A 27,972-nucleotide genomic window follows, 5' to 3' on the forward strand; every position below is an offset into this window, starting at 1 on the left:
GAAAAAAACAAAAAGAATCTGAATGCAAGTATACCACGTACAAAACAATAGGCATGCACATAAACAAAAAAAAACCAAACAGTTTGGTCTACTTTAAACATTTGCTACTTTTTGAATTAGTTAAAAAACATTTACACAAAAGCGAGACAATGTTGCATGTCCTTACTACTGGGAAAATAATTTAGTAGCAAGACTAACTACAACTTTAGACAGAAACAAAATACATCAGGATGGACAAGGTAAACTCAACTATTAGCTCTTCTGCAAATTGGATGATGTGAAGTGGTTGTTCATGCCATCCTGCAGCATGTACTTAATAGTGTTATGTGATCCAATTCAATAACAATGTGGAGCGCTGTTTATTCTCCAAAATACACGTGGATAAAATTGTTGGTACCCCTCTGTTAATGAAAGAAAACCCCACAGTGGTCACAGAAATAACTTGAATATCACAAAAGTAATAAATAAAAATTTAATGAAAACTAACCAATGAAGATCAGACATTGGTTTTGAATTGTGGTTCAAGAGAATTGACCATCTCCTACCAGCTTGATGTTCCTGTGACTATAGTTGCATATATTATTCAAAAATTTAAGATCCACAGGACTGTAGCCCGCTTCCTTGGATGTGGCCCTAGGCGGAAAATTTATGACAAATAGAAGAGATGAATCATAAGAATGGTAACAAAAGAGATCAGAACAACCTCTACAGAAATTAACTGAACTCCAAGGTCAAGATACATCAGTGTCAGAGTGCAGCATTTGTCGTCGTTTGAGCCAAAGTGAACTTTATCGGAGACGACCAAGGAGGTGAAAAATGAATCATAAAAAAGTCAGACTGGAATTTGCCAAACTGCATGTTGACAAGCTGCAAATCTTCTGGGAGAATGTCTTATGGACAGATGAAACAAAACTGGCCATTTTTGACAAGGTACATCAGCTCTATGTTCACAGACGCAAAAATGAAGCATAACCAGAAAAGAACACTGTCACTACTGTGAAACACGGAGGAGGCTCCGTTATGTTCTGGCGCTGCTTTGCTCCATCTGTCACAGGGTGTCTTGCAGGGTACAAAGAAATCTCAAGAAAATCAAAGTATTCTAGAGAGAAATGTGCTGCCCAGTGTCAGAAAGCTTGGTCTCACTCGCAGGCCATGTGTCTGGCAACAGGATAATGACTCAGAACACAGCTAAGAATGGCAAAAAGCAAAACATTGGACTATATTGAAGTGGCCTTCTATGAACCATGATCTAAATCCTATTGAACACCTTTGAAACATGCCATCTGGAGAAAGCACCCTTCAAACCTGAGACAACTGGAGCAGTTTGCTCCAGTTTACTCCAGAGTGGGCCAAAATACCTGCTGAGAGGTGTAGAAGTCTCATTGAAAGCTACAAAATTAGTTTGATTGCAGCGATTGCATCAAAGGGTTGTGCAACAAAATATTAAGTTAATGGTACCATCATTTTTGTCCAGGCCTGTGTCATGAGTTTGTTTTTAAAACATAACCACAATTCAAAAGCAATGTGTGATTTTCATTGGTTAATTTTCATTAAATGTTGATTTATTATTACTTTTGTCAGATACAACTTATTTCTGTGAACGATGTGGGGTTTTTCTTTCATAAACAGAGGACTACCAACAATGTTATCCATATGTGTACAGTACATACAGTAGCTAGGCTGCAGTATCACAGCTCTATAAAGTAGCAAGACAAAGTTGCCCATGCAATGATGATATGGCTTAAAGAGAAGGAAATCAAATGTCCAAACGGGACCATGCAGAATCCTTCCTTGGCGCGTTGTGTAAATTACAGTATAGTACTGATGCGCTGTGGCGTGAATAAACAGAGGTTAGTTGAAGATGGAGGATGGCGCTTTGCCGTGAGATGAGAAGCAAAGGTGGCAACACACCATTGCGTATGAGGGAGCTCTTCATAAGCAACAAAAAATGTGACACACTCAAACAACACCAGAAACACAAATTCTACACTTTAGTTTTACTGCGTTAGATTACTAATGTGATTTATGGATAGTGATATTTACAACAGCGACGCAATAATGGTTTTATGGGTCTCTGCTTTAGCATGGACAATGGGCTCAAAGAAAATTGGATGAAATATGCTGACGAAACAACAATTTCACCCAAGGTTAACCCACCACCTCCAGCACTGCATGTAACTGCAGCTGGTAAATATACAATTAAAGTCAATAAGATGGGGCACATGAGGACCACGCTGTAATGTGAGGAGGATGAACTGAATCGTGTGGCAAATGGGGACGTTAATGAGCTGGGGGACGACTGCACCAAGGGGTCATCACTTTGCCCCAAGTGGCCTTACTTCTATATTGTATGTTTGGATTCAGTATCCCAGCGGTTTCGCACAGCCATACACACAGTCGCCTAGTCGATTATGGAGGACGGACAAGGAGAGCAAAGCAGCAAAATGACAGTTGCCAGTGAGCTAATGTGCCGGACAGGGGAAAAAAACAACAGGCATGGTGCAAGGTGTTAAAAGAAAGTACAGCAGCTAAAAGGAGTGTTATAGGGAGTCTGGAGAAGGGCGGGGCACCCCTAACACACACAGCTAAGCTTGTCCACCATTTTGCCAGCATTTCCACCTGTCGGTTGGCCAGCTGGGGGATGTGATGTGACTTTCTCATCCATCCTTGATTTGATTAGCACCGATCTGCTGAGAGCTGAACTCATCAAGAACAGGGTGTGGTGGGGGTGGTGGTGGGATGTTCTATCTACTGTCTGAACCAAGGGTGTTGCACAACGAAAGTGCTCAGATAACATTTTGTTCCTGCAGTATTATTTTTGAAAGGCCCTCACTTTGGGAGGACCATTGTTGGTGGACACTGGAACCTACTGGAAATCCACTTGCAGTGGTGGGTGGGTGCTTGATGCAGTAATAACAAAACAGGGCTCCACATTTCATGTTACTGTGGGGGTGTCACAACAAGCAGTGTGTGCGCGTGTGTGTTCAATTTAAAGGAGGTTGTGCATCTGTCACCATGTGAATGTTACCATATACAGTACTGTGCAAAAGGCCGCAATTTTTCTTTCAGCATTGCTCTACTGAGCCTATGTGAACAAAAGTGAACACAAAAGTCTATGTGAGTTGATTTGGGCGGTGTCATTATGATTGGTCAGTGGACGGTTCCATAGATGCCACTCTTGCCACAACTTCATCCTCAATAAAATGTAATGGACTCTTGAAATAGTTTTTAAAAAATTTTTTGGGTATAATCCAAGTAATTATTATCCTTCCTAGTATTTACCATTTAATTATGTCAGTGAATGCTGTGATAGAAAGGTACACCAAAGTCTTTTGCACTGTACTGTACTATATCATATACTGTATCTTCCACATTATACAGTAAGCTATCCTCTATTACAGTGCCATACATTTTAAAATATATTGTGCATCAATACTGTGGTGCTGTATTCTCACCATGGCTGCTGTTGTCGCAGCGGCTTGCGCGGCCACTGCCGTCTGGTTGGCCTGGTGTTGGGTGGCCTTGATCTTTGCCTGTAGATGGGCCGGCGGGTGGAAGTACTTGCACTTCTCCCGGGAGCAACGGCTCTTGATGTAGTCCATGCAGACGGTGACTGTGTTGTCACTGGTGTCGATCATCGGGCTGTCACATGGGTGGGCAAATCGGCAGTCGGTCTCTCCGCGAGCACAATTGCCCCGCTGGAACTCACGACAGACCTGAACACACACAATTGAGATAAGATACAGGAAATGACAGGAGAAAAAAGGGTAAATACTTGCAAAGACGGCAACAATGTGTCAGAAAAAATTTTCATCTCTTCATGGATTTACATTTTTCTTTTAACTATAAAAAATATAAGTACTATTGAAAAGGACTGCATACCATGCAACCAAACTATTTTGTGCCAAACCCAATGGACTGTGGAAGTACTGAAGTAGATTACACACAATCATGCAGACACACACAAGCGGGTCATTTGCAAAGATCCATGCGCATCATGTTCACGCACGCTCTGTGTGGGAGTGCATACGTGTCTCTGAGGCATGCTGTTTCATTTGTCTGCTTCATTTACAGTAGTTGCTAAGTGATAGCGCTCGTGAAGACAAACACATGGAGGCATACTCCTACACATCACCTCCATCTCATATGGAGATGACAATTGTTTATCTTTCTAAAGGTCAAGGGCAAAAAAACACTTCCCTGCCTTTCACAATTAACGTCTTGTCATTCAGTATTGTCTGCCACGTGGTCGATGTAATCTCATAACCACACTACTTTTTTTCCCTTCTAGATACATCATATTTACATACAGGATCCAATATTGGTGGAACGGTGTACGACCTCAGTTCTGAGGACCCAGGTTCAAACCTGGCCTCGCCTGTGTGGAGTTTGCATGCTGGGTTTTTTCCGGGTACTCCAGTTTCCTCCTACATCCCAAAACCTTGCATGGTAGGTTAATTGAAGACTATAAATTGCCCAAAAACATGCATGCTCGTAGGTGTGAATGTCTGTTCGAATGGTTGTTTGTTTGTATGTGCCCTGTGATTGGCTGGCAACCGGTTCAGGGTTTACCCCACCTCTCGCCCAGAGTCAGCTAGGATAGGCTACAGCACGCCTGCAACCCTAGTGAGGAGAAGCGGTACGGAAAATGGATGGATGGATCCAATATTTTCAAAAAGCGAGACGACAATCTGATGCTAGCTGAGGACGATGCAGAAGTCTCTGCAGATGCCTCTTTTTTTCTTGACATAAAATAAAATGTAACATTAACATTTCCATCTAATGACAACCAATGTCAAAGTTGGATTAAAAATTCAGCCTTTTACAAAGATAATAATGCTAACTGTGCATTATACTGGTTGTAGTTTGCATTTGTATAGTGCGGTATGCACTGCATCATGAGAGCTACCTCAATCCCACATTTAGCGACATACACTTCTCAGTATAATGCCTTTTAGTTATACACCACTGCAAACTATAAAAGTACAACTACAATAATAAACAAAAGCATGTTAAATGACTCTCTATGACAGTGTTAATTAAAACTGATCAATATCTTTGAAAAGGCAGAATCCATTTTTGCATTTGATCCCATTAGATGTGCAAGGGGTTGGGCCAGTACCTTATACACTTGTAGGGGAAAAATATTATCATTAACTGATCTTCATCTACTCGCCCGAAGATAGCTGGGATAGGCTCCAGCACGCCCGCGACCCGTGAGGATAAGCGGAATGGAAGATGAATGAATGAATGATCTTCATCAAGGGTCACTGATGGTGTAGTGGTACACTCGCCTGACTTTGGTGCAGGCAGCGTGGGTTCAGTTCCCACTCAGTGGTGGTGTGAATGTGAGTGCGAATGGTTGTCCGTGTCTATATGTGCCCTGCGACTGACTGGCGACCAGTTCAGGGTGTAGTCCGCCTTCCCCCCGAAGTCAGCTGGAATAGGCTCCAGTGCCCTGCGACCCTAACCAGGATAAGCGGTGTTGAGAATGGATGGATGGATGGATCTTCATCTAAGTCACAACAATAGAGAAAAAAAGTCTGTTTGACCTAATAATACACCAACAATTTTGTTTTCATGTTTTTCTTGGACACAACATGTAAATATGCCAAGGTGGAAACAGTATGTGAATCCCATGTCTTCTCCAAGAGCAATACGGGTCAGGAGGCAACCAATCTAGAGTCCAATCAGTGTGAGGAGGTTGGAGGTGTTGTTAAAAGCTGCCCTGCCTTTAAAAAAAAAACAAGTTTTGCATTTTCTACACTTAAGAAGCATGACCGATGTGAACCATGCCAACAACACTTACAAATGAGAATTGTTGACTTGCATGAAGCTGGGAAAGATCACAAAAGTGTCTCAAAAAGCCTTGTCTATAAGTGGAAAAAGCAGCACTGTTGTTACTCTCCTTAGGAGTGGCCATCCAGTATGGATGACTTCAAGAGCTCACCGCAGAATGCTCAATGCGGTGAAGAAAAATTTGACAGTACCTACTAAAGACTTACACTCTCTGCCACATGAACATCGTGGTTTGGGACTGCTTTGCTGACTCAGGGCTGCAGCTACACCTTCTGGTCCCGCTCAGGAGTCCTGACCACAACATGACTGAGATGCTGTGGCATGACCCCAAGAGAGCGAGTCATACCAAAAATCCTAAGAGGATTGCTCAACGGAAGCAGTTTTGTAAAGAATGGTCCAAAATGCCCCCTGACCATTGTGCAACTCTAATCTCCAACTACAGGAAAGGTATGGTTGAGGTTTTTGCGGCCAAACGAGGGTCAACCAGTTATTAAATCCAAAAGATTCACCTAGTTTTTCCAAACTGCACTGTGACATTTATCTGTTGTGATCAGTAAAAAGCATACAACAAAACATAAACTTGTTCATGCTGTATCGGTTGAAGAAAATTGTTTGTTTATTGTGGTGACTTTGATGAAGATCAGATGAAGAAATTCACAGCAATCAATCCAACAATGAGTCTGCTGTGTAAAGTAAGCCAGCAAGCGGGTCAACTCACCCATGTGGATTTGGTCCACGTTGGTCAGTTCACAAACTCACATTTTATGACCAATTTATGTGGAAATCTATGTAATTCCAAAGGGGTTTTCTCCTTGGTTGATGCCCAAAAACACAGGTTACTGTTTGACACTAGCAAGACCCTTTAAGACAGAAGGAATGTCAGGACAGGTTACCTCCAGCTTGTCTGTTCGCAACAGTTTTTGGTTGGCGGAGGTGGCAGTGGCCAATGACGCAGGAGGGCTGCCTGGGACGATCACGGGGGTGCTGGGCAGGATGTCTGTGGGTACCAGGCCCATGCTGTGCGACATGGGGGTCAGGTATGGTGTGTAGCTCAAAGCTGCAGTGGAGCCTAGACCCTGACTCACTGGAAAGGTCTGCTGCAGAGGAAAAACAATTTACATCCAGTCATTTATTTAGATAGTCATAAAGGAGACATGAAACAGCAGAGCAGGATGAGGTCAGGAAGAGCCACTTCCTGTAAGCAGCACTGACCACAGGTTGCATGGTGGTGCCGGGAATCATAAATTGCATCTGATGGGCCAACATGGCAGCCGCTGTCTTCTGCTGGATCAGGTTATTGCGCCCATTGATCTCCAGCTGGGTCTTCAAGTGAGCGGGCGGGTGTAGGTACTTGCAGTTTTCCCGCGTGCAGCGGCCCTGAAAAGGACAACAAACAGATGAAGGAGCTCATTAATAGTTGTAGAAGAAAAAGATGCTCGGACAGTGAAGATGTTAGACGCATATATTACAGTGCCATGAAACATGTCAGATGGCAGCCAAGGTGGCAGCGATATTTTTCCAGTACAAACACAACAACGGTAGAAGTGTGTTATTTGTTTTTTATGTTTGCAGATGGAAAACTAATCCAAGACAATGACCCTGTATGTAAAGAGTCAGGGAAACATTTACTTTGAACGCATGAAAATGTATTATGGTTTCTACTATTTACTTCTAATAATGTGCTAAAAGTGCATAGGGTTTGAGAATTTGTGTGTTTGTACCTGTATTGTTCACTTTAATTTCTTTTAGCTATATCGTGATCATACTGATAACCATGACAATTGAAATGTTCATGCCATTTTATCTATAATATTCCCTTTATCATTGTGAAACTGGGTGAATGAGGTGACGCTGTAAAAACACTGAGTACATTTAAGGTAGAAAAGCACCATCCAAGTGAAGCCCATTTACCATCTTTCCCTTTATCGAATGGAAAACAACACAATCTGGATCTTTCATGCAGCACAAACTGTGAGCAGAAATAAAGAGGGGTCATGAGGGGTGTGAACCGAGAGTGAACGTGAGTAGAGGGTGACATAGGGACAAAGCAGTGCTAAGAGTAACATGCTGGCCATGATATGGCACATTTATGGAGGGCGGAGCCAAGTGCAGCGTGATGAGAATCACAAATGATTCAAAAGCTGTTGCTGCTAAAATGCTGTTCCTGGTGTGTATTTTTGTCATTGCAAGGATGAACAAGGAGAATCATGACGTCCTAGTTCCTGAAAATAACTGATAAAAATCTCTCACTGTCCAAGAGGTATTTCATTTAGCAATATCCAATATTTTGATTACCGGTACATACGTTATTTACCCATGTATGGGGTAAAATAATAGACACAACAATGTACTCCCACACAAGCGCAAACTACAACCACATTAATAAACACAATGTTAAAATAATACAGCTCAGACAATTTCAATAAGAACTTCAAGCTACATCAAGGAGATTTTTTAAATGCTTTTTTAAGAAAACACAGAAATGGAATATGTCCTCAGGTGGCACTGATGAATGCCTGATATTAATTCTTTTACAACCTCAACCTTTTTACATACCGTAAATGCTTTCAGCTACGGTGTGTGGGCTTTAATCAAATGGTGCTCGAGCTCACAGCTTCCAGGGAAAATAATCAAGAGAAACCTGACAAAACCTGTCTTTTTTTGTCTATTTGTAACAATGCCCCGTAAAACATCTGATTTGGCATTGTTTCACTATATTTATTCCACCACAAAAGTAAATGAAAAAAGAGTTACATGTCTAAGGCTGGCGGTATGAGTGCCACAAAGCTGGTGCCGTGCAGAAAGAGCCGCAACGTTTCTGTAATGCTGAGCGACTCAGGCTCACTGACCTCTACACCCTGCAGTGAGCTGCTCAAACCTCCTCCTTTATGCTTCACATGAACCAACTCACACCTGCCCACACATATGCATATTAAATGCCTGGATCAAAACAAGCTTCACCCACACACACCAACACTGTCATGCTTGAGGACACGCACTAAAACATGGCGGCCATGTCCAGGCCAGAGGAGTAATGTTTGCAATGAAACTCACAAGCAAAAACCTCACAGGCGTGAAAGCTAACTGTACCCACCACAGGCACAGGTCTTCCTGTTCAAGGTAGGTGTGCTTGTGAGACGATGCATGCTTCCTTAGCGCTGTCTCAGTTGTTTTGTGCAACTATGTATTGAGTTTTTGCCACTAATTAATGGCTCGTAAAAAGCGAAAAGATAAGGGTCGTGCTACCAAATATGTACCATTTGCTTGCCCAGGAAATAAGTTCAAATGCATGACAACATAAATATAAAACATTCATTTTAAAACTAGCAAAGTGTCCTGCACATTGAGTTGATTGCATATTTAATAAATGCATTTTAAAATATGAATTAAAACTACCTCGAACACTGGGTGAATGAGGTCCCTGCTTGCTAACTCGGCTAAGTCGACCACAGAAATTGGTCGATGCAAACATTTCTGCCTAGAGGCAATAAAAATATTAATTAAAGCATATTTGCGCTGCCTGGAAACAATTTGCGTTGCCCGGAACCATTTGGCCACTGTCCATGTTTACGGCACAGACTTTTGTTTCGGACGGATGCACTTTTAATATGGGCCGGTGAAACTAAGGTGGACTACATTTCACTACATGAAACTAAGGTGGACTACATTTTGTCCATGTTTACGGCACAGACTTTTGTTTCGGACGGATGCACTGTTGGAAAAGTGAAAAACCCAAAACTCCAGAGGAGTGTCTGTAAGTAATTTTTATGACACTATTAGATGTGTAATATACATATAACATGTATGAGTGAGCTGAATGGTAGTTCAATACCAACATAAGCAGTTTAAGGATAGAAGTCCGGCCCTCATAAATGATAATAAAATGATGTTAATAGTTAAAAAAAAAAAACTTTAAAAAACATGGGGGGGGAGGAGATTACTCGAGTATCCGACGAAATATCTATAGGTTAATCAATTCTAAAAGGTTTTGATAGGGACAGCCCAATTACGCACGGTTAGTGAATTAGGCCAACTGTCCTTTTAAAAATGACCAGTGTTGTGTTGGCACCGAACATACCTTTCGGAATTGTGGGCAAAAAGTTCAACCTTGGTTTCATTGGACCATAAAAAAAAAAATTAAAATCACCCAGACACGTGGAAAAAAATACATATGGTCCGGTGAAACTAAGGTGGACTACATTTCAATCAGAAATTAACTTGGTAGGATTGATTGGGACACTGAATTTCCATCAGCCTAATCAGTTGATGATATATGGGCCCAATTCAATGAGCATCTTCAAATATGTTTCGTTACATTTGCCTTTTTGTAATGCAAGTCATAGTAAGAATACTTGGTCTAATGCTACAAAACTACTTTTATACACTTCAGACTCGAAAAAAGTACAGTAATTCTCCAACAGAGGCAAACATGAGTATGTAAGCATGAGTGTCAATCGGCACTGCGATAGACAAACTGGCTGAGGAACGAATCCTGACTTCAAGAAATTACCACACTTTTTTTTTTTTTTTAACTTCATGAAATTACAATTTTCTCGTACATCTTAATTTCTGGTGATCATTTGTAAATCAAAAATGTGTTTGATGATGGTGAAAAAGTGAAAGCGTGAAAAAGCAATGCTATTTAACAACTACCTATATTTTGCTACAGTAATTGTGCCATATTAGTGAACTTGCCATTGCTCTCTGACATACTGTTGTAGCGGACATGCCACGCAAAAGATGCCACCCGGCACCCCAGCCTCGCACTACCGCCGCGGTAGACGTTAACTCCAGAGTCACACGCAGACTCTAAACAGATCAACAATAAGCTATCTTCAACAAGACACAGACATTTGCTTTGCCATGCCGATGCTAAGTGAATCACAGCTGCCTGGCACTTCAAAGCGGAGACCCAAGGATGCAGAGTTCGCCCCCGGACGCTAAATTAAGTAACTCCCCGTCAGTCGAAAGATTGCACCAATAAAGGCGCCTCCATCCCGCTGAGTACCACCACTTGGGAGTTGGAACAGGCAACAGCGACACCCACGGGCGACGGAACGACACTACAGACATGGGTTCGTTCATAAGACAGTCTGTGACTTGACTGGGAGTTAATATTTTAAGAACTTTACATGAACGGCACTAGTGACTGCTAACCTGAATGTCTAATGTCAAATATGATGTTAACTGACCCAGATTAAATGTTCCACCGCACACCACAAATGTCACATGAAAATAGTAATGTCTCCACACCACACAACATTTGAAACATTCATTACAGGTATGAAAGAGGATGAGCATGGAACAATGCAGGGTGAGGGAAGTGTCTCGTTATCTTAAACCAGGCGGCACGGTGGATGACTGGTTAGAGCGTCTGCCTCACAGTTCTGAGGAGCGGGGTTCAATCCCCGGCCCCGCCTGTGTGGAGTTTGCATGTTCTCCCTGTGCCTGCGTGGGTTTTCTCCGGGCACTCCGGTTTCCTCCCACATCCCAAAACCATGCATGAATTGGAGACTCTAAATTGCCCGTAGGTGTGAATGTGAGTGTGAATGGTTGTTTGTTTGTATGTGCCCTGCGAGTGGCTGGCAACCAGTTCAAGGTGTACCCTGCCTCCTGCCTGATGAGAGCTGGGATAGGCTCCAGCACGCCTGCGACCCTAGTGAGGAGAAGCGGCTCAGAAAATGGATGGATGGATGGATAGATTTAGCAAGAGTAACCCAGACATGGTTACACGTTGACTCGGAGTCCTCAGCTATACGCATTCACTACACGCCCATTCTGCTCATCTCACGTCACAAATCCCTTCCTTCGCCAATGTTCGTCTGTACCTTGTTTGTTTTGTGTTTGTGTTTTATCCTGTTGGCCTAAATAATACAAACGAAACAAACAAATGTGTGTTTGTATGTCTTCATTGACAACGGGAGTGTGTGGGAGGGTGCAGTAATGTATAACAGCGTGCATGCCAAGATCCGGACAGCATCCAAAGCGGAATCTGCCAGGTTAGCACGCTATCAGCATTTTGACTTTGAAAGGTTACCAAAAGCACACATGCACTCTGGCACTGCAGACCCACACTCCTCACTTTGTTCATTCTGTGGACTTTAAGTGGAGTAATTTTATCCCAAGTGGTTGCACTCACAGACTTCTCATCATTATTACCTTTCCCATTTAAAGCGATGAGGTAAATTGTGGCTAAAATCCCGAGGAGATGTTTCATAATGTACAACTCAGTCAAGCTGAATGCCTCCTTTGGACCTCTGCTGACTTCATCCTGTCAAACTAGTCTGTCTCACTTACTAAATCTGTAGTTTTTAAAATATAAGCCTATGCCAAGTGGTTGAGATGTGACTTGGAATAGAAAAAAATAAGAATTATTATAATCATTATTATTATTTTTTTTTTAAGAAATACACAGCTCAAAGGTTTGGAGACATCAGAATCATCTTTATTTGCCAAGTATGTCCAAAAAACACACAAGGAATTTGTCTCCGGTAGTTGGAGCCGCTCTAGTACAACAACAGACAGTCAATTGACAGAGAACACTTTTGAGACAAAGACATAGACAAAAAACAGTCACTGAGCAATAAGGGGTTAATAGTTATCTGGTAATGCCGGTACATTTTTTTTTTTTTTTGACACTTGTGCAAAAGATGAAGAGTCCTCTAGCACTTAGAGCAGTTCGAATGACTAATATTGCAATAGTCCGGTGCAATGACCATTGTGCAAAGGGCGCCGAGACTTCACGGAGTGTATGCAGTTTAAAGTGACGAGTAGCGCGATAATCTGGGACAATGTTGGTTGTGCAAATGTTGCAGATACTCCTCAATCAGTGTGCAAATGGAGCAGATGCTACTCTGGCATGAGTGGCCAGTATTGGTCAACAACAGATAAGCAAATACTGTAGTAGTCTGCAGTGAGTGCACCAGTAATATATAATTGGCCCCACAGAAATGTGACAATGAACTCAAGTCAAAAAATTGCCATCTTATTGTAATGGAATTGTAGGTTAGGTGTTTAAGAAGTTGATCGCAAGAGGGAAGAAGCTGTTGGAATGTCTGCTAGTTCATGTTTGCATTGATCGGTAGCGCCTACCTGAGGGAAGGAGCTGGAAGAGCTGGGGACCGGGATGCGGAGGGTCCGAGAGGATTTTGCACGCTCTTGTCTTAGTTCTGGCAGCGTGCAAATCAAGACATTGGATTTACTTTATTTTGTTCTCTTGTTTGGTATTATAGTATAACATCGGTTTTCATGATAAATCATTACCAAGCTCTTATTAACAACTCAAGGCAATAACAATCGTCCCGGTCTGCTCAGCAATATTCGCACAGGTTCGAGCAACAGCAGTGTAACATCCTGTAAAAAGACAGACACTCAAAATAAAAGCATGATAGTATAATAAGAGCTTAACAACACTTTCTTTGGCCCTATAGTAGCTTATTTACCTATTTGTGCTTGCTTATTGATTGCGACTGTTAAATAAGATGCCATCTGGCCCAATAAAGTGTGGTGAAACTGTGTTACTATACTGCATACTTTCACTTTGAATTGAAAGTCATACTTTTGACAGGAGATGTGCCCTGAGTGTTAACAAACAGACCGGAAGAGTTATTGTTTTGAGTTGTTAATAAAAGCTTGCATCGTGGAATATAGTTATCTTGCCGTTTGTTTAACCCTTTATATAGAACCTACGAAGCGGATCAGATCAATGTTCATCAATTCCTGGAAATGGATGGCCAAGTCATTAGGGTTTTCTTAGTACGAAAACAAAGCGAATGTACGAAAACTGGGTCAAAATTTAGGCGAAAAAAATCTTTGAAAAAAGAATCATACAAAACAGAGGTTCCACTGTATGTCATTACTGTGTTTTTCCAATGCTACTGCAGAACGTATGAAATAATACAACAGTGACCGTTTCTATCTTCAACTCATTTGAGTAGGGTGCAACAGCACACCTTTATTTGGGTTGTAAAATAGCAGAAAATGGTCTAAATGTTAAATACTTTCTATATAAACATGGTTTATCAAATAGTTGACCTTGCATTTATGGTCCTTGAAACTGATTATTTGTTTAACGAACTACTGACTGGTCGAGCGTGTAGTTAGAGGGTTAAGTCCAAAACCTTGATAAATTGAGAATTAAAGCTTTAAAATCCGGTGGTCTGTCTAAATTGTGTGATTTTAGCAGGGCAAAGTGTTCTCATCAAATAACAATACCATGCACCCACTCATGTAAAATGATGCATTCATCCGAGGGATGAATGCATCATTTTGCCCGGAACCATTTGATAAATTGAGAATTAAAGCTTAAATTGAAAAAAAAAAAAAAGTCTGTGCCGTAAACATGGACAAAATGTAGTCCAATGTGGTCCACCTTAGTTTCATGTAGTGAAATGTGGTCCACCTTAGTTTCATGTAGTGAAATGTAGTCCACCTTAGTTTCACCGGCCCATATTAAAAGTGCATCCGTCCGAAACAAAAGTCTGTGCCGTAAACATGGACAGTGGCAAAATGGTTCCGGGCAAAATGATGTTACTCGCTATTGTGCATTGTAGGGATACAGCGATCATCCACATTATGAAATGTAAGAAATGTTTGGAATGTAAGAGAAAAAAACAAATATTGAACATTTATTGCATCGTGACTGGCGGCTAGGTTAATTGACAACTCTAAATTACCCGTAGGTGTGAATGTGAGTGCGAACGGTTGTTAGTTTGTATGTGCCTTGCGATTGGCTGGCAACCAGTTCAGGGCTTCATCCTGCCCGATGATAGCTGGGATAGGCTCCAGCAGGCCCGCCACCCTAGTGAGGAGAAGCGGCTCAGAAAATGGATTGATGGATGGATGCATCGTGACTGCTTTAGTTTTAGGTGTCTGGGATTAATAATAATGTTCATTAGCAGGGGGTCTCTAGTTTCAGGTTGCCATACTTGAAGATTTAGAGTGTTAGAGGAGGTAAGCTAAATTGCTGCACCACATAAAAGGGCAGCACTAATTGTTAAAAATTTGGTATCAGCCCATGGACTTGAGAAGACTACTCTTCAAAAAGCACCAAGAATCAAATGCTCTGCTATTTTCATTATAGCTTTACTTGCCAGTTACTACTTTCTACAGGAATTTATGAATGACTTTACCATGAAGTTGCAGTTCTTAACGAATATCATTCCAGGGAAAATGTCCCACAATGTTAAGTTTTTTTAAGGCTTATTTGCTTTTAACAGTTAATGCTCTGATGGGCGTGTTCATGTGGGCGGAATTGACCAGGAGGTCACTCTTGCCCACACTACCCGTTTCATTTGAAGAAAAAGAAAAAAAACAGTGCAACATAAATCAACAATAAATGTCAGAGTTAATTAAGGTACACCATACACATTCCACAAATTGCTGGCAACATTCAGGCATACTGTATGATCACAGTGTGATCGTACAGTTATAATTTAAGCATTCTGATACAAATAATAATGTTCCTCATAATTAATTTTTACAATTATGTACCGTATCACAAAGAACATATTTACTCCCATTTACGCAGTGTTCCTGAACGCACCTCGCATAACCTCGCAGCTGCTGTGTGCCTGCCTACAGTCATTTCATTCTGAAGAGTGAGATAAGAAGTGCAGCAGGTCCAAACAGGTCCATCTGCTGGTCACTTTTAATATTACAGTTTATTCACTGTATATTACAGAACATCATCATCACAGTGACTATTGCACACACGTGCATCACGATGACGATGCTCAAACTATCGTGCAGCCCTTAGTGGTGCTTTGGCGCAACACAGGCAGAGAATGGGACTGACATAATTCCAGGTCACAGATATACAATCTGACTAGATCCAATTCCAAAAGACATGCCTCGCTCTCCACCCGTGACTACGTGCGGCCATGTGGTGATGGTTTCATCTGGAGCCTATCCCAGCTATTATCGGGCAGGAGGCGGGGTACGCCCTGAACTGGTTGCCAGCCAATCGCAGGGCACATACAAACAAACAACCATTCACACACACATTCACACCTACGGGCAATTTAGAGTCTTCAATTAACCTACCACGCAAGTTTTGGGGATATGGTAGGAAACCGGAGTGCCCGGAGAAAACCCACGCAGGCACGGGGAGAACATGTAAACTCCACACAGGCGGGGCCGGGGATTTGAACCCCGGTCCTCAGAACTGTGAGGCAGATGCTCTAACCAGTTGGTCACCGTGCCGCCTGGCTCTGAGGAGTACAAAACAAAATGTCTTTTGAGTCTGGAACATGCTATTTTTGGTGAAGTTTTTTTTTTTTTTTTTTTTTTTTGTCAAGCCGTTCGCCTTTGGCAATTGATTTAGAACTAGGAAGCACACTAATTCCTCATGGCTCATTAAAAAGACTCCCCTATGATGAGTACTGTAGGTCAACAATGTCACCATGACCAAGTACACTGACCGCCGTGGTAAACCTGGATAAAATGTGAAACTTTCAAATATTTAAGGTTTTTTAAACATATTTATTGACAATAACTTTGTACTGTACTGGGCGTTTTAGGCACAGTAAAAAAAAAAAAAAAAAAAAAAAACCTACAAAACAAGAATTTTGTATTGTACAGGAATATGGGTGCATATGGCATAAAAAAAAAAAAAAAAAAAAAAAGGCTTCAATGTAATGAACAATCGGCTATCGAGGACGACCCCCTCCCCTTATTAGTCCGTTCTATCGTGTTACTGGATATAATATATCGTGATGCACCCAAATGAAAATTCTTTACCGAAACCAAAAACTGAACCAGAAAAACCCCAAGGCTGAAAACCAAAGCCGAAAGAAGTGATCAATCAAACTTTATTTCTCATGCAAAAAATGCAACACAAAGCTCATTACATTAATTAAAATATAAAAATAAATCATTCCGGGCAATTATTAATGATAAAACTCTGCCAATTTTTTAGTATAATTGCATCAACTACAGGGTGAAATTTTTCAGGATTCCCACTGGGACCTGTGGGTCCCACAGGGACTTTCAAGCTCGATCATGCGAAGGTCATCAAATGCCAGGTATTTGTGATGAATTTTATGTTCAAACCAAATTTATTATAGAAAACAAAAACGAACAAAATAACTAAATCTAAAATTTAAAAAACATTTTAATTAATGAAATAAAATTAAAACAGAATGTTTAAAAAAAAAAAAAAAAAAAAAAGTTAACTAAAACGACATTTTACAGTTGCAAAACTAAAACTAAGTCCTTAATTTTCATTTTTGTAATTTAATTTAATACAATTCAGTGTTGATTTTGAACGAATTTCTTTCAGATAAATGCATTTATACAGAACGGATATGGAAGGAAGGTCAAATAGTCCTTTGGGAATTGTAGTTCACTTAGAGTGCGTCGGGCAGCGTTGATGGCTCACCAGACCAAGGACAAGTTTTGCCGAGAAGCTAACTTTTATGTCCATGCTGTTTTTGTTGCTACGTGTTGCTAAAGGAAACAGCTCAGACAGCTACCGACTAGCTAGTGCCTTCACGGAACCTGTATGTCGTTTATTCGTCTTTTTGGGAAAACTCAAGAGAAATGGACAACTGCCTGGAGTCTCATAATGGTGCCGTTTCCCGCCACGAAAGGCAGCTGTGAAAGCAGACAAGGAGAATCTCGCTGACACAGCAGGTGATGGAGCTACACCAAACAACCCTTCACCAGCAGCAGGAAAACTTGAAACGTTTAGTCACAATGATCATGGACTCCCAAAAAAATTTAATAGATAAAAACCTAACTGGATGCACCACTTTCACTGGAGATGCAGCAGGATAAAGCAAGCTTACTGTACATTCTGTCTGTCTATCTAATAGTCACAAATATGAAAGTCTCCTTGGAAGGACCTTCTTGACCTGGTCACTGTTGCAAAAGAGATGTTCCGTCTCAACTGGTCTTCTACCTGGTTAAATAAAGGTTGAATAAAACACAAAGGTGCACTCCCTCTTATACAGTAAATGGGCTGCGTTTAGGAGTAACCAATCACATTCAAACACAGATTACACCATGGCAAAGATGCATGTTTAACAGCTACTTATGACCATTAAATAAAGCTAATGTCATACGCACAGCCAAAACAAAAACGTATGCAACTTACCGCAAGATGTTTTCTTAAGTTTGAAGTGGACTGAAATATCCAAGTTTGGGAAGTTACATAAAGACTGGACTGCATGACTAAGCTGTTTTTCTTCATAGTATGAAATGTAATACACAAGTTGCGCTGATTTTATTTTTTTTCTTCCCATATGAGTCACTGTGATTGGCCCACGAAGCCCAATAGGAGACTGCGAACGTGACTTTAGTGTGTCGTTTGATTGGTGAACTTGAGTAAAACATCACCATGGTTACATTGGACTGGTGCAAAACTGCCACTGCGGAAGTTGAAAACGAAAGTCTAAAATAGATTGCGCTAACAGTAATTGATAAATAAAAGTAAGTTCTTAACATAAATACTCAAGTAAAAATTATGACTACTCTGACAAGTACAATTTATCCAAAATGTTACTCGAGTAAATGTAATGAAATAAATGCAGGGCGTTCCTACCCACCTCTATACACAGTACATATGATAAATTATCTATCATCTAGTATCGATCTGTCATTGTGATAATCATGTTGTAAAATGTAATTTAGTCGACAATATTTTAGCTTGTTAAACTGTAAGTGGATTTGATTTAGTTATGGAATACTTAGTTACATCAATTAAACCAATGCATTGTGAATGTAGGGGCGGCAGTAGCTCATCTGTAAGGACTTGGGTTTTGGAGGCAAAGGGTAATGGGTTCGAGTACCACAGTAGAATGTAAAAGGGCAACAAGTTGTTGTAGAGATATTAGTGTGCTTCCTGACTACTGTCAAGGTGAGCTTGTGCAAGGCACCTACCCCCTTACCTCTAGCACCTGTGTGAGTGCCCCTTTCACTTTGACAGTCCTGCATGTGTGTGATCCTGTTATCTGTGTGGTGTGCAACACAAATATATAGCAGAGTGGGATTTGAACTTCACCTTGAGGGATTATTACAAGTAACATTAAATTTAATATTCAAATGGGCCACTTTGCACATAAAATGTTGGGCCTTGTGGTAAAACATTTTACAAACCCCTGCTCTCAAGCAAACGACCTTTCACCTAGTTAAAACAACTGGCCTAGTAACCTTTGCCCTTCAAAGGAGGATCACTATTTTTGGGGAGAACGCGCTTTTAGTTGCATGCCAAACAGACTACGTAGCGCTGGCATCCCCAGGCCGGACTTCACTATGACATCTTCATGAGTGGCAAAATCCATCCCCACCTCCTCCATCATCCTATCTGAATGGTTGGAGTGATGAGTGCCGCATATCTGTGGGTGGCACAGACACAGAGGGCCAGTCTTCTATCAAGTCTGCAGAACAGCGCTTCAGTTGTGGGAGTCTCCTTTAACCACTGTAACAATTTGCATTTTTCCTTCAAAGGCCACTCTATCCTCTGGCTCCTAGGGACACAGAATGCTTGCTTGCCTCTAGGCTGTGAATCGCCTTGTAAAAGGAATTGGGGTAGATTATGTTTTGGATGTTTCACTAAAATCTTTATTTTTCACCTTCAATGCTTGCACCATCATTTGTATTTTCAAATAAACTGAACAAAATCAAGGGGCGTTTGACGTTTTTATTTTGACGACGAGGGAATGATTAGAGCGTCAAACTAAGGCTTCATTTATTATGAACTTACCCTCGTCGTATAATAATGTAATTTTAATGACTGCTTATAATTTTTTCTAATGTTTTAATTATAAAAACATACACCAAGTAGCAGATCATTGAAACCAATTTAATGCTTTAAATAAATACATTACATTACACATATGTTAATATGACCCTCGACAACTGTTTAGTTTCTCACATTGCCTCTTTGTAAAATGAATTGCCCACGTGAGGTAGTTTTTTTTTACGTTACATGGATGACAAAAGTCTCAGGACACAACTTTTAATCAATTAATTATCAGTCAGAACTTGGGCGATTCTAGGCTTCCAACCTTGTCGGAACAGTTTTGTAAGGTCCTTTTTATTCGGCATGACTGTGTCTAAAATGGGATACGTGGATGAATGGCTGGCTAAATGTTTCCATATTCACCTACAAATGTGGTGTGTCATTACATACAATGCCATCCATGTGTATCCCATCCCGATATAAATACAGCTTGGGCAATCCGGCATGGGGTGTCTTTGAATTGTGGGGTACAATGAAATTCCAACAATATCAAGGCATTCGATCTCGAAAGGTGCTGCCCAGTGACAAAAAGCTTGGTCCAAGTCGTAGGTCATGAGTCTCCCACAGGCTAAGTAACCCAAACACTCAAGAACAGCTACGAACAAAACACTGGACTATTCTTTAGTGGCTTTCTATGAGCGCGGACCTAAATCCTATTTTTCTCACAAGGAGTGGGCAAATATACCTCACAGGTGCAAAGGTCTGATAGAGCATTACAGATAATAGTTTGATTGTGGTGATTACTTAAAGAAAATGTACACAAAATCTAAAGTGAAAGGTACCACCATTTTTGTTCAGGCGGGTTTCAAAAGTTTTTTTTTTTTTTTTTTTAATAACTATTTGACACACACAAAAAAGCAATGCTGAACTTTCCTTTGTCAATTTGATCCCTCAAGAGAAACTTTCTGCTGTATATTTGCACATGACAAGTAGACACAGACCACACACATGCAGGCAAGCAATCAGAGATGACAATATATATAAACAGCTAATGTCTCAGACACAAATAGTGTATGTATAGTATAAAGCAGATGTAATAAAAATAAGAGGGGATACACTCACTTTGCTCTGTCTTTAAAAGAATCATATTGCTCCAGCCAGATCCAGGGATACCACTTCTCGGCAAAGTAGTCAGGCACTGGGTGCACGTGGACAGTGCTTCACTTCATTCTCAAAAACAAATAGAGGAGGGGGGGGGGGGAAAGAAAAAAGAAAACCCCTTCCTCTAGAGGATTGTGTTTCGTTTTGGAAAGGAAATTGAGTTGCTAAAAACTATTGAACCGCAAAAAACTGAAAATCCATGAGAGATGATCACCAAATGCTTTCTGCTTACATTTGACCTTGTAATGGATAATGTCAATCAGTGGCTAAAAACAAGTCAATAAGGCCTATTTGTCACCAAGTACCCTTTTTATGACCAAACATATGCATAGTGGGGAGTTAAATAATGCAAACAAGAAAATTCCCTTATTGATAAGTCTAACATGCATACTACCTGGTTGTTTCAGAAATAATTAAGAGCCTTGATAGAGAATGAGAGCTGCTGTTGACATGCCTGGATCTATGTAAGAGCGAGGAAGTACATTTAAATATGGATCAAGTCAAATAGGTGGGCTTTGTTGCATCATGATGCCTTCACCACAGGTGATCATTTCACTTTTCAGTCGATCTTATTTATTAGACACTGGTGTTATTTTTTTTTTTTTTAACCAGTTCCGTTCAGCTGCTTAGTCATGCAGAATCTCTATTATGTACGCCTTTTTATGCAGACACCTGTGTTATATTTTGTAAGCATTGCCATAGGCTATCATTGCTTCGTTTTATATTTGTGCAGTGATATTTGAGCGCAGTTATCAACATTACTTAAAGTATGGTTGGTATACTGCACTGGCACTGCTTATAGTGTACAGGGAGCTGCCACTGCACTACAATTTGTTCACTATGAAAGATGTGTAAGTGGAAAGTCTGTCTATTTGTCTTTAAGTAATAATTATTGGTGATCTATAAAAAAATTGATGGAAAAAGTGCTGCAGTAGTGAAAGGACTGTCTGTCATTTCATATCACAATTATAGTGACCAAAATGATCACAGTTATCACTATCATCATGATATTACAGATAAAAGATTCAAAAGCTTTATTTTCAATACCAAAAAAAATCTAATAAGACTTCATTCACTTTTTACACACTAGAAATTATAAACAGCAATGACCAAAAAGAATGTTTATGCACGAGTACAAAAAATTCACTTAAAATTACTAAGACATTGTGATCACAGTGATGACTCAAAAGATTTGTGTGTTACTATCCCAGTTACAGCAACTTTCATCTATCATTCTCTGCATACAGGGTAATTTTAATGTATTTATCTTGTAATTATTATTGATTTTCCATCTGTCAGTCTGCCCTGGACTTCTTTGTAGGAGAAAAAATATCCTTTACCTAGGCTGCCTGAGGCCATGTTTCGGAGCACTGCAATATACAGTATGTGCCTGACATCTTTTCTTGGCTGAGTCACGTCCTCTTTGTCTTCGATGGTTCCCATCTACTTTCTCCATTGGTTTGGTGTTGTTGCATGGGCGAAGACAAAGACAACTACCATTCCCAGACGCCAGACATGGTAGTAATTAATTAATTACCCATTCCATTCATCCATTCTCTCTACCACTTATCCTCGCATGGGTCATTGGTGTGCCGAAGCCTATCACAGCTAACTTTTGGTGAGAGGTGGTGTACACTCTGAACTGGTCACCAGCCAATCACAAGGCACAAATAGACAAACAAGCATTCATTTTCATTCCATTCAATTTAGAGTCTTTAATTAACCAACCATGCATGTTTTTGAAATCTAGGAGGTAACTGTCATTAATTGATGAAAATTGATACAAATTTATATGTCATCCATCATTCCATCCATTTTCTACCGCTTATCCAGGTCGGGTCGCGGGGGCAGTAGCTTTAGCAGGGACACCCAGACTTCCCTCTCCCCAGCCACTTCATCCAACTCTTCCGGAGGGATCCCGAGGCGTTCCCAGGCCAGCCGAAGGACGTAGTCTCTCCAGCGTGTCCTGGGTCATCCCCGGGGTCTCCTCCCGGTGGGACGTGCCCGGAACACCTCACCAGGGAGGCGTCCGGGAGGCATCCGAATCAGATGCCCCAGCCACCTCATTTGGCTCCTCTCAATGCGGAGGAGCAGCGGCTCTACTCTGAGATCCTCCCGGATGACCGAGCTTCTCACCCTCTCTCTAAGGGAGAGCCCGGACACCCTGCGGAGGAAACTCATTTCGGCCGCTTGTATCCGGGATCTCGTTCTTTCGGTCACGACCCACAGCTCGTGACCATAGGTGAGGGTAGGAACGAAGATCGACCGGTAAATTGAGAGCTTCGGCTTAGCTCCTTCTTTCCCACAACGGACCGATACAAAGACCCCAAGATACTTGAACTCCTCCACTTGGGGCAGGATCTCATCCCCGACCTGGAGAGGGCATGCCACCCTTTTCCGACTGAGGACCATGGTCTCAGATTTGGAGGTGCTGATTCTCATCCCAGCCGCTTCACACTCAGCTGCGAACTGCTCCAGTGAGAGTTGGAGCTCACGGCTTGATAAAGCCAACAGAGCCACGTCATCAGCAAAAAGCAGAGATGCAATACTGAGGCCACCAAACCGGACCCCCTCTACGCCTTGGCTGCGCCTAGACATTCTGTCCATAAAAGTTAAGAACAGAATCGGCGACAAAGGGCAGCCTTGGCGGAGTCCAAGCCTCACCGGGAACGAGTCCGACTTACTGCCGGATATGCGGACCAAACTCTGACTCCGGTCGTACAGGGACCGAACAGCCTGTATCAGGGGGTTCGGTACCCCATACTCCTGAAGCACCCTCCACAGGACTCCCCGAGGGACACGGTCGAACGCCTTCTCCAAGTCCACAAAACACATGCAGACTGGTTGGGCGAACTCCCATGCACCCTCGAGGACCCTGCCGAGGGTGTAGAGCTGGTCCACTGTTCCACGGCCAGGACGAAAACCACACTGCTCCTCCTGAATCTGAGATTCGACTTTCCGACGGACCCTCCTCTCCAGCGCCCCTGAATAGACCTTACCAGGGAGGCTGAGCAGTGTGATCCCCCTGTAGTTGGAACACACCCTCCGGTCCCCCTTCTTAAAAAGGGGGACCACCACCCCAGTCTGCCAATCCAGAGGCACTGTCCCCGATGTCCACGCGATATTGCAGAGGCGTGTCAACCAGGACAGCCCCACAACATCCAGAGCCTTTAGGAACTCCGGGCGAATCTCATCCACCCCCGGGGCCCTGCCACAGAGGAGCTTTTTAACTACCTCGGTGACCTCAAAGCCAGAGATAGGAGAGCCCGCCTCAGAGAACCCACACACTGCTTCCTCATGGGAAGGCGTGTCGGTGGAACTGAGGAGGTCTTCGAAGTATTCTCCCCACCGACTCACGACGTCCCGAGTCGAGGTCAGCAGCGGCCCATCCCCACTATACACAGTGTTGGTGGTGCACTGCTTTCCTCTCCTGAGACGTCGGATGGTGGACCAGAATTTCCTCGAAGCCGTCCGGAAGTCTCTCTCCATGGCCTCACCGAACTCCTCCCATACCAGAGTTTTTGCTTCAGCGACCACCAGAGCTGCATTCCGCTTGGCCAGCCGGTACCCATCAGCTGCCTCAGGAGTCCCACAGGCCAAAAAGGCCCAATAGGACTCCTTCTTCAGCTTGACGGCATCCCTCACCGTTGGTGTCCACCAACGGGTTCGGGGATTGCCGCCACGACAGGCACCGACCATCTTACGGCCACAGCTCCGGTCGGCCGCCTCAGCAATGGAGGCGTGGAACATGGTCCACTCGGACTCGATGTCCCCAGCCTCCCCCGGAACATGAGCAAAGTTCTGTCGGAGGTGGGAGTTGAAACTCCTTCTGACAGGGGATTCTGCCAGACGTTCCCAGCAGACCCTCACAATACGTTTGGGCCTGCCACGTCGGACCGGCATCTTCCCCCACCATCGGAGCCAACTCACCACCAGGTGGTGATCAATTGACAGCTGCGCCCCTCTCTTCACCCGAGTGTCCAAGACATGTAGCCGCAAGTCCGATGACACGACTACAAAGTCGATCATCGAACTGCGACCTAGGGTGTCCTGGTGCCAAGTGCACGTGTGGATACCCTTATGCTTGAACATGGTGTTCGTTATGGACAATCCATGACGAGCACAGAAGTCCAATAACAGAACACCGCTCGGGTTCTGATCGGGTGGGCCGTTCCTCCCAATCACGCCCTTCCAGGTCTCACTGTCATTGCCCACGTGAGCATTGAAGTCCCCCAACAGAACAATGGAGTCCCCAGCGGGAGCGCTCTCCAGCACCCCCTCCAAGGACTCCAAAAAGGGTGGGTACTCTGAATTGCTGTTTGGTGCATAGGCACAAACAACAGTCAGGACCCGTCCCCCCACCCAAAGGCGGAGGGAGGCTACCTTCTCGTCCACCGGGGTGAACCCCAACGTACAGGTGCCGAGCCGGGGGGCAATAAGTATACCCACACCTGCTCGGCGCCTCTCACCGTGGGCAACTCCAGAGTGGAAGAGAGTCCAACCCCTCTCGAGAGGACTGGTACCAGAGCCCAAGCTGTGTGTGGAGGTGAGTCCGACTATATCTAGTCGGAACTTCTCGACCTCACACACCAGCTCGGGCTCCTTCCCTGCCAGAGAGGTGACATTCCACGTCCCTAGAGCCAGCTTCTGTAGCCGGGGATCGGATCGCCAAGGTCCCCGCCTTCGGCCACCGCCCAGCTCACACTGCACCCGACCCCTATGGCCCCTCCCACAGGTGGTGAGCCCATGGGAAACCTGAATCCATTTATTGTAATAGGGGTTTTTGGAGCCGTGCTTTTGTCTGGTCCCTCATCTAGGACCTGTTTGTCATGGGTGACCCAGCCAGGGGCATAAAGCCCCAGACAACTTAGCTCCTAGGATCACTGGGACACACAAACCCCTCCACCACAACAAGGTGACGGCTCAAGGAGGGGTTTATATGTCATACCAATTGGAATGTTATCACAATTTATCAGTAAACGGTTCCATTCCTAGTTGTGACTGTATGAAATTACACTATAGATGAGCAGTGAGATATAAATTGAGCAGGTTATGAAAGACTTTTGTCTCTCTCTGCAACAGTGTTTGTGGGCTGTGGGACAAAAAGAAGCAGGGAAAAAAAAAAAAAAAAGTCCATCGATTCTCAATATCGTTTATACTGTACAGGGTCACGGCGCAACCTATCCCAGCTGACTTAGGGCGAAAGGCGAACTACAGCCTGAATGGGTCGCAGGGCACAAATAGACCCGGACAACCATTTGCACTCACATTCACACTGTCAGTGAGTGGAAACTGAACCCATCCTGCCCACACCAATGTCAGGCGAATGCACCACTACACCGTCAGCAACAAACAGTAAAAGTCTCAAACACAAATAGTGGATTTATCAATATTTAGGGGAGGACTACAAATACTACATATGCCTACCCTTTTATCACCTTTGATTTTAAGGTTTGAACTTTGGCTCAAGACAGATCCAAATCATCATTTCCTCTGGAAATAATACACAGACGCTTGTGAATGGCCATGGCCCTGCAGTTTTTAAGAGTTGGTCATCTCTAATCCAACTCGAGGATGGAGCTCTGCTTTAGTTAATCTGATCATCTGTGACCTGCTGAGACATGGAACCCACCATCCCTAGATTCTCTAATCTGCACTCACATGGTACAATACTGTACACTGATTTGCTATGTCAGAATCCACTTTAGTCTGATGGTAGGCCAATCCCAAGAAAAGATCTGTAGCCTATATAACGTGATGCTGTGAAAATAAATGTGCCACAAATCCTGTATCAAATAGGAACTTTAACTAGCCAAATCAGTGAGACTTCATAGTAATAGGTAACACACTTTTTATGTCCTATTTTAAAAGAACTGTGCCACAATCCCAAGAGAAAACAGCAGGCCTTCTGCTAATTTTGCAACAGTTTCAATCACTCTTGGCGTTTGAGGTAGTGAGTACGCTAAAAATAAAATCTACTACAAATGCAAATGAGGGGAACAAAATTGACAGAAAAAGCAAGTACATTTAGATATTGTTGCCACAGTTGAAAGCATGTCAGGGCATGTTGAGATGTTGTTTAAATCCATAGGACAGATAAAGGAAGATAATGAGATGGAAGGAAGTACGCGGATCTGTGGTTCAAAGCCTCTTTCGAACATACTCAGCAGATAGGGGCCCGGCCGGGCATTGCGGGCTGCTTATACCCCCACTTTAGGGATTAAAGCTTTGGTTGCTGACACAAGAAAGTTGAGGTATTGGTTTATAATTCATAATACAGAGAAAGTAAGCAAGAAGTACTAATTCAGGGGAGTCAAACTCATTGTAGTTCAATGGGTACATTCAGCCTTATATGATGTCAAGTATAGCCTGGACCAGAAAATTCATCACATAATCATTATGAATAACAGTAAATTGGTGTTTTGCCCCTCTCTTTTAACACAAGTACATTAGGGAATTATTTATATTTAATGAAATATAATATCACTTTACAAAAAAAAATTCTGAGAAAAAAAGTGCAATTATCTTCAGTTTATCAACTACGTGTATTAAAACTGATCACAGTGATTGTCTCTAAAGGCACAAAACTAGGTCACAGAGAATGTAGTGAAAAGTAGTAATTGCACTTCATAATTAAATCAACTTGTGACTAAGAATCATTTTTACTCAATTTTCAACAATAATAATTCTCAAAACCTAAATTGACTCCCGAACAACACAAACTACCATTTTATATGTACTGTATATATAAAAAAATAAATTTTAATTCAGGTGTGTGTGTGACTGAAGGATGATGAAGACCATAGGTGTCAAACTCAAGGCCCAGAAGCCAGATGCGGCCCGCAAAAGCAAATCAGGCTCGTCAACGTCCGTGATTTTTGCTAAAATCTGTCCACAAATTCCAAATTGTCATAACAATAAAGTTGAGATATTGCCTTTTTCTGTTACCAAACCCTTCTTCTACAGTAACTTAAACAATACTTGAACTATTATCCTTGTCTTCTGATTTGAAAACTAGTTATCCCTCAATTTGTTGTGTAATGGTAATATGATTTGGTGATTAAACATTTCACTGTTCTAACGGCCCTCTGAGGGAAATGCAGCCAGAGACAAAAAGGAGTTTGACACCCTTGATGTAGACTATATAGAATACAAACGTCAGGTGAGTGAAATTACACACGTTTACAGTATTATTAGTAATCAAGGTTCTCTAAGTGGGAAGGACCACACTAGTCGGGGGAGGGGGGACTGGAGACAAAAAGAGATGTTCAGACAAAGTCAGACTTGATTTCGTAGCTAAAGCCACTGACAATATGAGAGCTGTCGCA

General features: G+C 42.4%; 1 protein-coding gene across 16 annotated transcripts in view; it reads right to left on the reverse strand.

Moving 5' to 3' along the window:
* The window catches only part of LOC133410560 (muscleblind-like protein 2a), an 87,064-nt gene that overhangs the window by 16,481 nt on the left and 42,611 nt on the right, over positions 1–27,972 (reverse strand). For 15 of the 16 annotated variants that reach the window (XM_061691929.1, XM_061691920.1, XM_061691936.1 and 12 more), the window contains 3 exons: positions 7,012–7,176; positions 6,693–6,896; positions 3,456–3,716 (listed from right to left, as the gene is read on the reverse strand). In XM_061691929.1, the coding sequence (XP_061547913.1) occupies positions 3,456–3,716; positions 6,693–6,896; positions 7,012–7,176 (630 nt within the window). The remainder of the gene's footprint in view (positions 1–3,455; positions 3,717–6,692; positions 6,897–7,011; positions 7,177–27,972) is intronic. The other variant, XM_061691943.1, reaches the window with a different exon arrangement.

Source organism: Phycodurus eques, chromosome 1 (assembly GCF_024500275.1).
Source record: "Phycodurus eques isolate BA_2022a chromosome 1, UOR_Pequ_1.1, whole genome shotgun sequence".
Taxonomy (NCBI): domain Eukaryota; kingdom Metazoa; phylum Chordata; class Actinopteri; order Syngnathiformes; family Syngnathidae; genus Phycodurus; species Phycodurus eques.